The sequence below is a fragment of the Anser brachyrhynchus genome (genome assembly GCF_964034855.1).
Source record: "Anser brachyrhynchus genome assembly, chromosome: 1".
In the NCBI taxonomy this organism is placed as follows: Eukaryota; Metazoa; Chordata; class Aves; order Anseriformes; family Anatidae; genus Anser; species Anser brachyrhynchus.
The window spans coordinates 155,180,536-155,193,037 of record NC_137694.1 but is presented as its reverse complement, the minus strand read 5'-3'; the positions used below and the strand labels follow the sequence as shown (position 1 = coordinate 155,193,037).

Genomic DNA, 12,502 nt, shown 5'->3' with positions numbered 1-12,502 from the left:
GACTTTTCCTGAGCAGTTAATGGTCTAAAACTTCTCTGTTCTTGCTCCTTTTAAATGATATTATGCCTTTTGTTCAGTGGCCTTCAATTTAGTGGATGCATCAAGAGCAATCACAGTAGTAGCAGATGAAAGAAATTTTCTTACAGAAAGGATAGACACCCAGTCAGTGACTTTTGCTTCTCATATTTATTTTACTCCATAGTTTTAGAGACTCCAGGAATACGTTTTAACTCATGTTACTCAACATCATGAACAAATGAGAATGAAACATGAACAAGCAGTGACAGGTCCCCGCAGAAAGTGCTGAGTGTTTTCAGTTCCCCCTGTGCCCACTGTGGAGGCACGAGAGCCGTGGTCGGAGATCACCTGGGCTGACCGTTCCCCTCCTCATGCCTCCGTGGGCATGTTCACAACTTGCTGAGGGTGGGCAGGATCAGGCACACTGCCCCCTGCCCAGATTCGTATGAGTCAGTGTGGCTCTGCACTGCTGCAAGTCCAATTACGCATGCCATTTTTAGATGCCTGCTTGAATCACAGTCAATCATAGATGCGAACGCTATAATTCAGCCACCTTAACTTAATTGCAAATACAGCAATGTAACTTAAATGTTTGAACACAGCCTTGCTTTTGCAAAAGAATGTTGCAAAGTGACATCTAGAAAATACCTTTTTTTTTTTTTGATATGATAGAAGCAATTCTCTTGCTTTCTCTACACGTGCGCATACACCATGTCTGACACACCTATTTCTTACAACTATGACTGGTTTTCCTTTCCTTAGAGTGGCTCAAGCATACGAAGCCAGAGAGGGAGTCTTCTTAGCTCCCTGGGAGGGGAGTACTTGGGCAATCTGCACATTTACTTTCTTTCCTCCTTTATTTTATTAAACACCATCTTCCTTGATAAGTCATTTCAAATGTCCATTTCAAGCGTTTCCTTTGATCTGTCTTCTTGGTAATTAAATTGCCTGCCTTTAAATTGCCATCATTTAAAATAATCCTAATTAAGACAATTTCCCCAAACTTCAAATACTGGTTTTGAATTCTAGTGTGAAGAGAATGAATAATGATTCCCTGTATATTCACTTTAACACTTATTTTTCCCATACAAGGAAATCAATTTTCCCACCTTTCATGTTAACTAAGGGCACAATCCAGCAAATTCTTACTTCTACTGGTAGGTCTTATTCACCCATCAATTCACTGGAACTAGTTACAAGAAGATTTGCTTATGTGGGTAAGGATGTCCTGGATATGATCATTTGGATTAGAGTGCAAGTGTGTGGTACATCGGGAGGTCACAAGCCCATGCAATAAGCATTTCAACCCTGATGCTTTAGAAGATGTCCTGTGTGAAACAGTAACTGTAGTTCACATGGAAAGTAGAAATGAAGATTTGTATAGGACGAAGTAAAAAAAATTATTATGGATACATGTATATCTGTAATGAATTGCTTTTGATCTGTATCTGAGTAATTTATAATCTGATGATCTGGCTGTACGTGTTTCAACTCTTGAACAACCCCATAGCGTTAATAAATACAAAGGAGTTAGATGTGCTTGTGTCTCATAAGACACAAAAAAACCCCTATATTTTTCTTTAACCTACTACAAACATTGCACTTTGCATTTTTATGATATGTGGAGTATCAAGTCAGGAGAAAGCTTATGAGAAATTGTGACCGTCAGAAGATGGGAAAAAATATAAAATGTGAATGCCCAGTTTCTAATAGTCTACTGATGCTGTGAAACAAATATAGATTATTATGTCTACCCCGTACTTTTATATTTACATATTGGAATGTATGTTGAAGGGTTTAACTGTGAGGTTGTTGAAAGTAAAAGTACTTTTAGAAAACCAAGCCATGCAATATTAAAGGGGGGAAAAGATTAAAAAGTCTTTTGTTCAAATGGAAGAACAGAAAACAACATGTTGTTTAAGCAGGATTTTATTTTCTTCTACTCAAGTGATGAAGAGGCTTTTGTAAAGAAAGGCTTTCATCTTAAACATGCAGTACTCCATCACAACATAATTACCCTAATTTGTATTCCGCTGTAGAAATAGGCTTTTTCAGCTTAAACAAATTAAGCAACAATCACTAAGCATACATGACCAGCATTTTTTCAAGTAACCTGTTATCAGCTCTGGCTATAGCTTTATCTTGATAGAGTGGAAATCCTGTTTTATTTTCCTACTTTTCCCCTCAGGATTATGTCAGTCAGATTGCCTGAAGAGGCTCTGTGATTTCATGGGCTGGAGCAAGGGACAGAGCATCCAGGGATTATTTCCTACAGCCTTACTAAATCATTATGTGATCTGGATCAAATCTTTCCTGCCTTTGGGCCCCTCTTTAGGAGGGGGCCTAAGTACATACTTAACTCTGAACACGTGAATGCCCCAGCCACGCTCAGGAGGCCTTTTAAACAGATGCGTGTGCTCCCTGGTGAATAGAGGCTGTTCTGCTGCTCTTTTCCTCTGGCTTTCATTGGTACTTATGTCCTCTATCTGTATTTATGTTATTTGTCCTTTATCTGTGTAACTATGTGTATCCCTGCTGTTTGCATACATTCTTCTAATTATTAATCATACTCTGATTTAGTGGATTGCTACCAGTGAGGCTTTGCCTTCATCACATTCTCCTCTCCAGTTCCTCCTGGTACAACCCTATGGGGATTCCAAAATGCTGGACAGGAGTCTGAGCCAGGTCATCAGCCTACTCTGTCCTAGCAGTGGGGGGATGACTCCTGACTCCACTGTAGCACTATTATTGAGGAGCAAATGGGCAGAAGCAGTGAGTGACTGACTTGGATTGGAGGGACCAGCAGTGTCACACCAAAATCAGGGTCTCTTTTTGCCCATTGCTGGGTCTGGATGAGATGAAGTCTCACTTGTGCCCACTCTCCAATGTGCAGCTGCAGAAGTGTCTTGCTCCACATGGACTTGCTAAGAACCTGACAGAAAAAGGAAAAAAAAAAACACACAACTAACCAAAACCAAACAAACAAACAGAAGGAGAAATTGGGAGAGTCAATGATGCCATCCCAAACCTGTGGTAGAAGGAGGAAAGGAGTGTCCTGTCTGTTCATAAGGCAGTAGAGTTAAATTTGGAATTACAAAAGATGCTGTTTTCAAACGTTCCTTCCACCCTCATATAGGCTGATCCTGCAGGCAGAAATCCTGAAGTAGATAGCTCCCAGCAGGAACTATGTGAATGGGAAGAGAACATAGCCACCTCCAAAAAGAGTGGGGTCCATCACTGCTCCTCCTAAAGTGCCTGAGAAATGAAATTCACCATGTAGACATGTTGTTTGGACAGTGTTTTACCAGCACATTTATTGTGATCTCCTCTGGCACAGCTGAGATCAGCTGTCAAAACCACAGGAATTAGTGGTAATGGATGGGTAATGCCACCTTCCTCAGCCCTCTCCCATCCCCCTTTCTATTCCTGCCACCCCTTGCAGGACTTTCCTTTCTCCTGCAACCCCCACAGCCTGCTGGAGAGCAGCAAGCATGAGGATGGTGAGCTGAGGATGACCCCAGCACAGACAGAGCAGTGCCCTCACCGACAGGGCACAGTCCCTTCACGACTGAGCAGGGTGAACAGACCAGGGGTTGTGATAGCCACAGGTCCCATTAACAGGTTTGGGGTCAGTCAAAGAAATCCAAACAATTCAGTAGGGAATAAGACAGGACACAGGCACGCCTATGATGTAGCTCAGACCAGCAAATGGGTTGAAACGGGGCTGCTGAGCATGACAAGAGGTGTGAATTCAGGTCCCAGGTAAGCCTGGTCGTGGCAATTAGGGCTTGCGTTTGGACTCAGGGCCCAGCACAGCCCTTCCTCCCATCACAGCGTGTCCTCACACCTCACAACACCCTGGGTTTTGTTTGCACACCCTGGTGTCTGGGACATCATTGATGGTCCAGGAATCATTAGGCAGAGAGGCAAGGTAATGCGTCAGCTCTGAATTCAATCCAGGAAAACTGAATGGTAACTCAGGAACAGGCACACCTACAGTGCAATTCAGACCAGGCCTGATGACCCATGGCTGAGCTGAAATGGGGCCCATGGGCTGATGGTGTGGGCCTGGTGAGGCTGCTCAGAGCAAATAGGGTGTATGGGTGCACTCAGAGCCCAGCACAGCCTTCCTCAGTCCTCTCTGGGCTCTGGACTGAGTGGATGACCTCTCTGTTTCCCTCAGAGACAGCAGAGAGTGAGCAAGCAGTGGTGGTGGTGTTTGTCCCCTAGTGCTTAATACCTGACTTGTGCTCAGGCTGGTGCTCCTGAAATCAATGCCTCAAGAGCTTGTCTTTGTTAATTCCATCATCCTTTGAACTACCAAAATCCAGTGCTTCCTATCATCACATGGTGAATCCATAGCCCTCCCTTGTCATCACTGGATGCAAGGAGCAATATGAAGCTACAGTCTCCAGCAACTGATGCCGGAACAAAGCTGTGAAGACTTAAGAGGGCTTAAATGCCCTTCACAAGCAAGTGAGGATGAGTCAGGAGTATCCTCATGACTGATATGAGGATTATCACCCATATATTGTATATCATGCCACATACAGAAGAAGATATTTATCATTCTGAGGGAAAATGGGAAGGAATTATCCACACAACAGAGACCCCTTTGTGTTAGAGAGCTGTGACTAAGTGAATGTGCTGCTTGACCTTGAAATACAGCCTTCTTGAACTCCTTCCCACAAATCTAAAATTCTCAGTGCTTCCAGCAGATATCAGAAGAAGATGGGTAAGAACATAAATCTTTGCTGTTACAGCGAGACAAGACATGACCCAACAGAGACTATTTCCATTGCCAGTTCTGGGTGCCATCGTCAGGAACAGACTTGAGCAAATATTTCCTCTCAGGCCTGCTTCCTTTTCTTCTGTTGGTGTTTCATTTCCACCCCTGTACTCAGGAGAGTGGTTGCTCCATGTATCCAAGAGGAAGGTCTCCTTTCCTCTTGAGCAAACCAGTTTGCTTCCCTCTGCCCCAAGCTTTCATGCCCTGGCTGGGATCCAAACAAATGATTTATCCCTGCTGAACTTATTGCCTCTTTTAAGGAAATCCACCTCCTCCTTTAGCTTGTCCATGCTCAGGAATAACAAATACTACAAGCAACCTTGCATTTAAATGTTTATTGAGCAATGAACCTTCAGGGAATAAATACTACAGCAGGAATTCACCAAGACTCTCTTAGGGCTTGACAGCCCAGACAGCCATTGCACAAATCTTTGTTAGCCCTGCCAACACTTTTTTTTTTTTTTAATCAAAGGAATTACAAATTTCTTAATCCTTAGGGTTACTTTTAATGACTTAGAAAGGATCAAGAGCTGTTTAAAACTGTATTCACATTACAAGCAGGCAGTAAATTTCAAGCTACTAGTCAAGCTTGCTGTCACTCCACGTGAACAACGCCACAGAGAAGAGGCTCAGCAAAATTTGTGCCCATGTGCTGGTGTTCTTCAACGAATTTCAGAATATGGAAGGTGGTCTGAACCTCCCTGATTTTAGAGGTCTCTTCCCCATTTCCTAGACAGATGACTCTCTGCTCATGCAGAACCTCTGGAGGCATGATACATGTGCTGAACAGCAATCCTGGCTAGGACTCCTTTATCTTTAGCTTACAAAATTGTTTCTTTCTTTGCTTTTTCAGCACACGGAGCAGGAATTCACCCTCCAAAGTTAGGACTGCCTGTTAAAATGGTACCAGAGTCATTAACACAGCTTCCAAATTCCCCCGACTCCTCTCCCCAGCTCAAGGGAGTCAACACAATTACTGCAAAGCATATGCTGTGTAAAACTACTAAGGCAGTATGAAACCTTATAAAGTAATTCACTAATGATTCAGGCTAGACTATGATAGACTGAAATCTCCATGTCATGAAAACCCTTCTCTTTGACTCTGTGGCATAAAGTGAACATGGCAAAAAGGCCAGACCTCCAAAACAAAATTCTAGCAGAGTTGGCAGAGTGAAAGTGCCTGCAAGATAAAGAGACTACAAGTAAAAATGAAAACATTTTGTTTTAAATTTCTGAAACCATAGAAACCGAAGAATGAAATAAAGACTGCCTGTTACGTTATTTTTCTCTTATGTGATTCATACCTGCAACTTTCAGATCTATGAATGCACTGAAGATAAGCACAGAAATCAGCTTGAGAGACCAAATAAAAGAAATGTCTTTTATATCAAGAAGTGGGAGAGCTTTGGATGAATAGAGGGAGTTCTTCAGGAAGGGGAAGAAGCTGTCTGGATCTCTGCCACCTTGATACAGCCCTGCAGAACCCTCCAGTCCATGAAATCACGGGAAACACAATTCCCACAGAGACATCACCCCACAGTGTCAAAGTGCTTGTGGTTCCTACGCTAATCTCATAAGAAATGTCATTAAGTAGTATCACTTCATCGCAGCCATGTATGAGGCCTTTCCAAAAAGTGCGTGTCCTCCTTGACAACTGCTGTCATTTACGATTGTGTCTCATGAGCTGCTTGAAAAGTTCTGCAAGTCACTCTGCTTCCCAACCTTCACCCTCTGTCCCACAAACTCTGTGCAGGATCCAGCTAACTCTGAGGCAGAAAATGCTCAATTTCTATTAGTTTCTCCATTGTGCTTCTGTCAATAGGTTTTAAACATCCTGCGGATATGAGAAAGTTATAAGTTGTTTCTGATCCAAATCCCCCGGCCGGGGAAACCAGACGTGGTCCCCAAGACAAAGGGATTCTCACGCTGACAATGTGAGAGCTCCTTCATGTCTCTCCAAGCAAACCTATGCTGCAGCAAGCAAGTTTGCTGGCGTGTTGTGGCACCCAGTGCATCGATAGGCCTCAATGGCCCCGACCAGCCTCACATGGGGCCTCCCTCGGCCGATGGCTCTGAAGGGCCATCCCAGTCTTGCTGTGTGTCATCAGCTTGCCTTGTCTGGGACTGTTTGTGGACTTTGCTACCAGTGCCAGGCTCTGCTCAGCTCGTTCAGACTCTGGGGAACTGTGCCCTGGTGGTAAGGACACTGTCCATCCTATGGCTCCCCTGTGTGACGTTAAATGGCTGGTGACAGGGAGATTCGGGCTGACCAACAGCAGGAAGCTGGGATGAAGCTCAAGCTGATGAGGCTGGGTAAATGTGGCATAATCAAGCCTGAGAGCAGTCCCTTGGCTGGGAAGAGGGCTTGGGGATGAAAACATGGGTTCCTTGAGCAACCTGGTATGATAGGAAAGATGTCAAACTGCCCCTGATGAGGGCTCAGAGCTCCCCCAGGGAAACTCAAAAGGCTGGAGGGGTGTTAAGCCACCCTGGAGACCAGCTGGGGAGGAGAATCTGGCCTCCTCAGTAGAGCCCATGTTAGTGGAAGGCCACATTCAAGGTCCCTCAGAGCAGGTCTCCCTAGAATAGAAATCAAGGCACTCAGGGGTCCAGGCTGTCCTTGAGCAGCCTAGGAAGCTGGGGAGAAGAATCAGGCCACCCTGAGGAGTACCAGAGGCTCGTGGTTGGAGAGGATGAGGTGGTATCTGTGAGAAACCATGCAGGCCTGGAGGTTTCAAACCCTCCCTGGACAGTCCCAGCAGCTGGGGTGATTCAGGCTGCCCCAAAGTAGCCTTGAAAGCTGTGTAGGGTCAGGCCCTGGGTAGTCAAGGGGATCACAGTGTGTTGGCCCAAAGAAGGCCAACCTAGCTTGGGGGTCAAGCCACCCCTGAAGTCGGGGTATGGTCACCTCTGATGAGCCCTGGAGGTTGTCTCTGCCACCCCTAAGGAGCCCCATAGACTGGACAGCTGGGTGTGGGGATGAAACAAGGTGCCCAAGAAGAGTAGGGAGCTGGTAGCTTGAACCCCATCCTGGGTCCCCTATACCCATGGCTGCTCCCAGCTTCAGGGCTTCCCTGGGGTGCTTGACAATCCCTGGCTGACAACTCTTGACTCTTACAGGTGAATCTTGCATGAGGGATCTTCACAGTCAAGATTTTTCTGTGGGTACTTAGTGGAGAGATGTATGGTGATATTGACTTGGCTGACTCCACGGATGAATTTCTGTCTCTGTGTGTTGAGCAGAATGCTGATAGAAGCACAGACTGTTTACAGAATATATAACAGGTACTTCAAAGACTTCTCCTAGCTTTGAGCTCTTCAGTCACAGTCTTTTGTGCATAATGCATTTCATGTTCTATAAACCTGATACAATATAGTCCTTATTAGATAAAGGCAGAAGAATTACAATTACTCCACTTTTCTCCCTGGGTTATGGGTTAAAAGTCAGATGATGACACAACAGCTTATGATTCCTAAATTTGGAATTACAAGACTAGAGTATCTTTCCCCTGAAAGGAAAGGATCGAGGAGGAAATTCTCCGCATCAAAAACTGCAGTTCCCTGGGATCCCTTCAAAATAATTAGAACATATTGGCTAGTATTCCAGTCTCTTCTAAACCTGCTTAACTTTGTGCATATTGATAGCTTTAGTAACTGAGACAGCAGTGCATATTAAGAGCTACAGCATTATAAATGTGCTTGCAGTCTTGCAGAGCTAAGTTTTTTTTTTTTTTTTCCAAATCTATATACCCTTTAATTTTTCTGGATACTTAATTTTTGCAATTTATTTTTGTAAATCTGCCATTTCTTTAGCACTGGTGATGTTACCCTCTCCGTGTTTTTGAAATGTTCAGTAGTAACCATGTATAATCCTGATCCATTCAGTATTTTCCTTTTCTTGTTAGAAACGAAAACTTACAGTTCACGTGCAGTACCCATTTAAAGTAGACTAGATAAAAAGACCATTTGCAGAACCTGTCAGTCAAATTGAGCCACAGCAAAAGCAAGAAACGTCATGTGCAAAGGGATGATGGTTAGCATTCTTGAGTTGTATTTTTCTTTTTTTCCAGTCCCCTCCGTATGCAAGAGGTTTTGCCTTAGCTTCATGTGGAAACTGGCTTGCATCAGGCCGTTTCTCACCGCATCGAGCTCTCCATGCGCCCAGCTGGCTGTGAAGTTTCTCTTTGCTGCGGTGCCTCTGTGTAATCCCAGCCAGTTTCCCTTTGCAGCTGTGGGGGGGCTGCTTTGAAGTGCCGCTGTAGGTGGCTGCCCGTGCCGCAGCCGGGGCCTGCAAACACGGTCTCCGCTGTGGAGCAAAATGAAAACGCTGTGGCGCTGCCATGGGACTGTGTGCTTGGTGGATGCAGGAGGAACTGACGTCAGGTGCCTCAGGATATCGTCCTGCTGTAACGGCACGCTGTCCTGGTGGACGTCTCCATCCATCTGATCCACCACGTGCAGGGCCCGCAGTGAAGGGCTGCGTGTTGCATACCTCCCTTCTGCTCTTGGCCCCGTCTGCTGGCTTTCAAGACTTCCCAGGCGTGCTGGGAATCTGCTGCGTCTCCTTGGCTGCCGGTTGTGAATGCGGTGACCTCCTTCAGGCACAACAAGAGCAGCTTCCTTGCATTATTTCCACCTGTGCAGCTCTGATATGCACTGCTCATACAGCACAGAAAATGATTGTATAAACAGAGGCCACTCAGTGCAGATCTTATTTATCTCCTGGGGAGGGAAGAGAGAAGCCCTCCAGCTTACCTTCGGCGTGCAGCGGGGGTGCGCGACCATTTTGCCTTCTGCCCCCACGCAGCCTTCCCCGCTCGCTCTGAACCCCAGCACTGCTACGGCAGGCTAAGACGGCCAAACAACAACGAGGCCACGTTTTTCACCACCCTGACGCCCCACCGAGGGAAAGATAACAACCTGAGCCCTGGGACCCCTTCCTCAAAGCCCCTTTTCGGGCGAATCCAGCCGCTCGGGGCCGCCAATTCAGCCGACAGCGAGCCCGGAGCCGGAGGGGCACGAAGCCGGGGTGCGGGGGGGGAACCCTCGGGATGCTCCCGGCGGTTCAGCGAGCCCAGGCCCGAGACCAAGCCTCCGCCATCCTCCGCCCCCCTCCGCTCCCTCCGGGCCCCGCCGCCGCCCTTGGCCGCGGGGATTGGCTGCGAGCGGCCCGGCCCCGGCCGGGTGAAAGGGTGGTCGGGCGGGGCGGCGGCCGACATGGCGGCGGCGCTGCGCGGCGCGGCGCGGGGCGGCCGCCGGCGGCTGCGGGGGCTGCTGGAGGTGAGGAGCCGGGAGCCGGGCTCCGTCCCGCTCCCCCGGGCTGGGGGCGGTGGGAAGGGGGGTGTGAGGGGGCAGAGGGTGCCCCCGCGGTCGTCAAGGGCGTGGGGGTGGCACGCTGATACACCCCGTGGGTTTGGGGGGTGCCGTGGGTTTTGGGGTGGTCCTGCAGGGGCTGCTCGGACCTCGCAAGGCTGTAGGAGCCCCGTTTTGGGTCGGGCTGCGGGTGACCCGCTAAGACCCGGCTCCGTGGTGGAGCCTGTCCGTTGTGGGTTGCGGGGGTTGGTGTAGGTATCCCTGCGCTTGCTTTCCTCGTAATTTAATTTTCTGCTGCTGGAGGGGGTTATGTGCTGTGCCTCTTCGCTTCTTTCCTCTCCCTCAGTTAAAGAGGAGCTTATCAAAACTGAGGAGTACAGCATAATGGGAATAGCGGATTAATTGCTGTAAAGAGCATGGTTCTCTGTTATTTTTACTAGTGCAATCTTAATTCCTAGCAAAGGGTTATTCCTCTCTGCAAATGTGCTGTCTCTTACCCACTCGTTACTCCACAAAGCTATGGGTTTTTCAGCTGTCACTTCAAGCTTTCAAGGGGCATTCTGCTCTTACTGTTCCTGGAAATGCAAGAAGCTCATTGCAGATCTATACTAATGTTTTTGGTGAACACTTTAAACATTTAGAAAGCCTTAAGCTATGATATCTTTGCTGAGGCAGTCACTGCTTTCATCTCTATCACTTCTGCAGATTGCTCTGCCTTAAAAGAGGGAGGAGATTATTTTGGATAAGAGCAAGCAGCATTATCACACTGTGTTGTGTAACAGTTATATGAAACTCACTGGTTTACATAAAGGAAAAGTGGTGCAAAATAGCTTTGCTTGCAGTACGAAGAATCTGTCCTTTTCATGAAAAGGAAAATTTGTGTACAGATCTGCAAGTTCAAGTGCAGGAGGGAGGAATAACTTGCAGAATTATTTTTCTCTGTATACTTCTGGGGGTGTGGGATAGGTGTCTCTCCAGAAATGTAACTCCTAAACTATACTGTAAGGAAGTCATCACGTTTGTTCAGGGATCAGGTAACTGTGTGGGGTTTACATAGCAAGGTTTTGGTAGCAGGGAGCTGCAGGGGTGGCCTGTGTGAGCAGAGCCCAGCAGCTGCCCCATGTCGGATCAGAGCCAGCTCCAGACGGCTCCAAAAGGGACCTGCTGCTGGCCAGAGCTGAGCCTGTGAGCAACACTGGTTGGGCCTCTGGGAGAGCAGATTTAAGGAGGGGGAAAAAACAAAACCACAAATAAAACCTGCTGCACAGCAGCAGTTGGGAGAGCGAGGAGTGAGAAGCAGCCCTGCAGCCCCCAAGGTCAGTGCAGCAGGAGGTGCTCCAGGCAGGCAGCAGCAGTTCCCCTGCGGCCTGTGGAGAGGCCCCTGGTGGAGCAGGCTGTCCCCCTGCAGCCCACGGGTCCCACACGGAGCAGATCTCCACGCTGCAGCCCGTGGAGGAGCCCCCGGTGGAGCAGGTGGATGTGGCCTGGAGGAGGCTGCGGCCCATGGAGAGCCCCCGCAGGAGCAGGCCCCGGGCCGGAGCTGCAGCCCGTGGAGAGGAGCCCACGCAGGAGCAGGGGGTCTGGGGGGAGCTGCCGCCCGTGGGGGACCCGTGCTGGAGCAGTTTGCTCCTGGGGGATGGACCCCGTGGTACGGAGCCGTGTGGGAGCAGTTCCTGAAGAGCTGCTGCCTGTGGGCAGCCCCCGCAGGCTCAGTTCGGGAAGGACGGCATCTGGTGGGGGGGACCCCGCGTGGAGCAGGGGCCGGGAGTGACCGTGGAGTAGCGGAGGCAAAATGTCATGGACTGACTGCAGCCTCCATTCCCTGTTCCTCTGCCCTGCTCAGGGGGAGGACATGGAAGAGGGTGAATGGGGGAAGATATTTCTAGTTCGCTTTTAGTTTCTCATTGCACTAGTCTGTGATTAGTAGGCAATAAATTATATTAATCTCCCTTATGCTGAGACAGTTCTGCCTGTGGCAGTAATAAGAGAGTGATCTCCCTGTCCTTATCTGAACTCATGAGCCTTTTCCCATCATGTTTTCTCCTCCTTTCCCTTTGAGGAGGGGGAGTGAGAGAGTGGCATGGTGAAGCTCAGCTGCCAACCGGTGCCAACCGGTGTGAAACCACCACAGTAGCAGCAGTGGTTTGTGCTGCAAGGGCAGGTCATCTTGAGAAGGGGTTAAAGACCAAAAGGATTTACTTTACTCAGGTATTTTTCCTTGGGAAACATGCAGAGTACACCTGTGGTGCTGTGAAAGTGTATGGGGGAGAAGCTTCCTAAACAGCAAGGGAAGTTTGGGAGTGATTGGAGACTCATTTGGAACTAGCAGAAGGCTGGTGTGTATACAGCTACCAAAAACAACCTGTATATTTGTGTGGAAGA

The 12,502-nt window shown here is 47.9% G+C and overlaps 1 protein-coding gene and 1 long non-coding RNA gene across 3 annotated transcripts in view; one reads left to right on the top strand and one right to left on the bottom strand.

The window, feature by feature from the left end:
- Positions 1 to 5,129: 5,129 nt before the first annotated feature.
- On the bottom strand, positions 5,130 to 9,814 carry LOC308187722. Its single transcript, XR_013944879.1, has 2 exons — positions 9,563 to 9,814; positions 5,130 to 9,463 (listed from the first exon to the last, which is right to left on the bottom strand). It is a non-coding gene; the product is annotated as an uncharacterized lncRNA (long non-coding RNA).
- Positions 9,815 to 9,938: 124 nt separating this feature from the next.
- The window catches only part of PCCA (propionyl-CoA carboxylase subunit alpha), a 285,019-nt gene continuing 282,455 nt past the window's right edge, over positions 9,939 to 12,502 (top strand). The window contains exon 1 of one of the 2 annotated variants that reach the window (XM_080575926.1): positions 9,939 to 10,087. In XM_080575926.1, coding sequence (XP_080432052.1) covers positions 10,025 to 10,087 — 63 coding nt within the window. In that variant the 5' untranslated portion in view covers positions 9,939 to 10,024. The remainder of the gene's footprint in view (positions 10,088 to 12,502) is intronic. The other variant, XM_080575923.1, reaches the window with a different exon arrangement.